The sequence below is a fragment of the Schizosaccharomyces cryophilus genome (assembly GCF_000004155.1).
Source record: "Schizosaccharomyces cryophilus OY26 unplaced genomic scaffold supercont4.1, whole genome shotgun sequence".
Taxonomy (NCBI): Eukaryota; Fungi; Ascomycota; class Schizosaccharomycetes; order Schizosaccharomycetales; family Schizosaccharomycetaceae; genus Schizosaccharomyces; species Schizosaccharomyces cryophilus.
In genome coordinates, this window is record NW_013185624.1 from 2,182,539 (window position 1) to 2,184,715 (window position 2,177).

At 38.4% G+C, this 2,177-nt stretch overlaps 2 protein-coding genes across 2 annotated transcripts in view; both read left to right on the forward strand.

Annotated features, from left to right (window-relative positions):
* The first annotated feature begins 611 nt into the window (after positions 1-611).
* Positions 612-1,220, forward strand: SPOG_05727 (hsp16-like protein). The gene has a single exon (XM_013166696.1). It carries the CDS (start codon positions 662-664, stop codon positions 1,091-1,093), a length of 432 nt encoding a protein of 143 aa, XP_013022150.1. The 5' UTR covers positions 612-661; the 3' UTR covers positions 1,094-1,220.
* Positions 1,221-1,708: 488 nt separating this feature from the next.
* Positions 1,709-2,177, forward strand: part of SPOG_05728 (uncharacterized protein) — a 1,616-nt gene continuing 1,147 nt past the window's right edge. Inside the window, exon 1 of the mRNA XM_013166697.1 lies at positions 1,709-2,146. Coding sequence (XP_013022151.1) covers positions 1,971-2,146 — 176 coding nt within the window. The 5' untranslated portion in view covers positions 1,709-1,970. The remainder of the gene's footprint in view (positions 2,147-2,177) is intronic.

Here is a 2,177-nt window from a genome sequence, read left to right on the forward strand (position 1 = left end):
CTACAGTCGAAATCTTCAGACTGGAAGATTCAAGAATGCTGGATACAAACTAATAACTTTTAAATAAAATACAAGACGAAAAATGCATAAACTGAGAATCAGATTGCAATATGACTAAAAAACCAAAAAAACAACTGCCTTGTTTACCACACTGTTTGTAACTGACGAATGGAAAAGAAGGTAACATACAAATAAAGTGGGAATATGCGAGAAAGTTCGTTCCTTCTATCGTACAAAAGAGGAATTTTTGACATCATAGGACAGTTTCTAGAGATATCGAAAACGGCGAGTTTAGCAAGGTAAACAAGTCAAACTACAAGCAAAAGAAAAGCGGAGCTGGAGCGTTCATGAAAACAAAAGCGAAAAGAAAAATCATAATAATTAAAAAAGATAACGGACAAAAACGAGCAACAAAGAAGCGGTAGGAACAATGTCGAAATCTCTGGAAGGACCTAATGGTGGCCAGTCATCTCATATGGAAGGACCTAATGGTGGCAAGTCATTCTCATCTGGAAGGTACTAGGACTTTTTATGGTGTGATTACTTCCTGTAGCTCAGGTATAAATGGGAGTCAAGTAGAGACGATTCAACAACATTGACAAAAAAGGCAAGAGTAATTTGTATTTTGACTGTTGTGTGAAATAAGCGAGTGCTGTTTACAATGTCTCTTCAACCTTTCTTCGATTTACACCCATTCCAAGACGTCTTTTCTGACTTTTTAAGCTATTCCCCCCGCGTTCAACGCCAGGATCGTGCCGTTGATTTGTCACCTGCCATTGATGTCCATGAAGGCAAAGACACAGTTGCTGTTGATGTAGAACTTCCTGGTGTCAAAAAGGAAGACGTTCAAGTTCATTACGACGAAGGAAAGCTTACCGTTTCTGGTAAATCCGTGAATGAACGCAAGAGCGAGGGAGATCGAGGAAACCACAGATGGTCTGAACGTCGCTTTGGATCCTTCTCTCGAACTATCTCCATCCCCAGCAGGATCGATTCCGACCGTATTGAAGCCCAATATTCCAATGGCATCTTGAGTATTGTCTTGCCCAAGATTGAGCAATCTCGCTCCAAGAAACAAATCGCCATCAATTAAGCTGAAGGGCTAGTGGTATTGAGTTTATGATGATATGATTGTATTCTAATGAGAATTTATAATGGCATAATGACTTTTTAATATAGCATAGTATTTTAATGAGAGTTTATCATACTTTAAAGGTACTCACTTCATTATTGTTTATATCAAGTAGCAGTGTGGCCCAGGAATGTCGGTAGCATCTATCTTCCCAATACGATTCCAGCCGTCTTGACCAGAACACTTTATGATATTACCAACGGTTACGGCTTGCGAATGAGGATGGTAAATAGTCGCTGTACGTTTTTTCCATAACCATCATACGTTATAATAAGTTAAGCTTGACATTGTTTTGAGGTAGGATCAACCAACAAAATAAAAAAAAGAACCAAGTGTTAAAGAGCAAGAGTAAAATATTTAAATCTTTTACAGGTTTCTTTTCTGTAAGACTATGCAAAGTACAACGGCAATAAACGATGAATCATGTTATAACTGGATATTACTTTTTATTTCTTTTTTTTGGCTAGACAACATAAACAAAGCACTATGTTACTCGTCAGACAACACTGCCACTTTGGAGAGGTGACGGTATACATCGAAGAATAGCGGTATTTTTAGTCAACGTAATATAGTTAAGCGAAGGATACGGAAGGAACGCGAAACTTGCAAAGCCATTACTTCACCTCTGTAAAACTCTGGTCATCGCCATTGCGGACTCATTTCTCGGTTTTTTATGGATTTTTCAGCGTTTTCAGCTTTTTCTTTTAGGGTCAGTTGATTTAGAAGATTTTCTAGAAATTAGCATGCCTTTTGACCCTTCTACTGCGTCGTAATTCGCTACTTCACAGTTCAATCCTAACCCATCGCATTGGTGACAGATGACTCTATACTAAGAAAAATGAACGAAAAAGAAAAAGAATTTCAGCTAGAGGCTGCGAAACTAGCCGAATCTTTTTGCTTGAGCTCTTCTATAAGTTCTGACAGCTTTTTGCCGAAATACAGCGAAAACACCTATTCACATCTGGACGATATGGAGAAAGGTTGCTTATGTTTACATTCTGATCCAGCTCCAACGTACCCAGAAAATAACCTTAAAGAAGCGTCC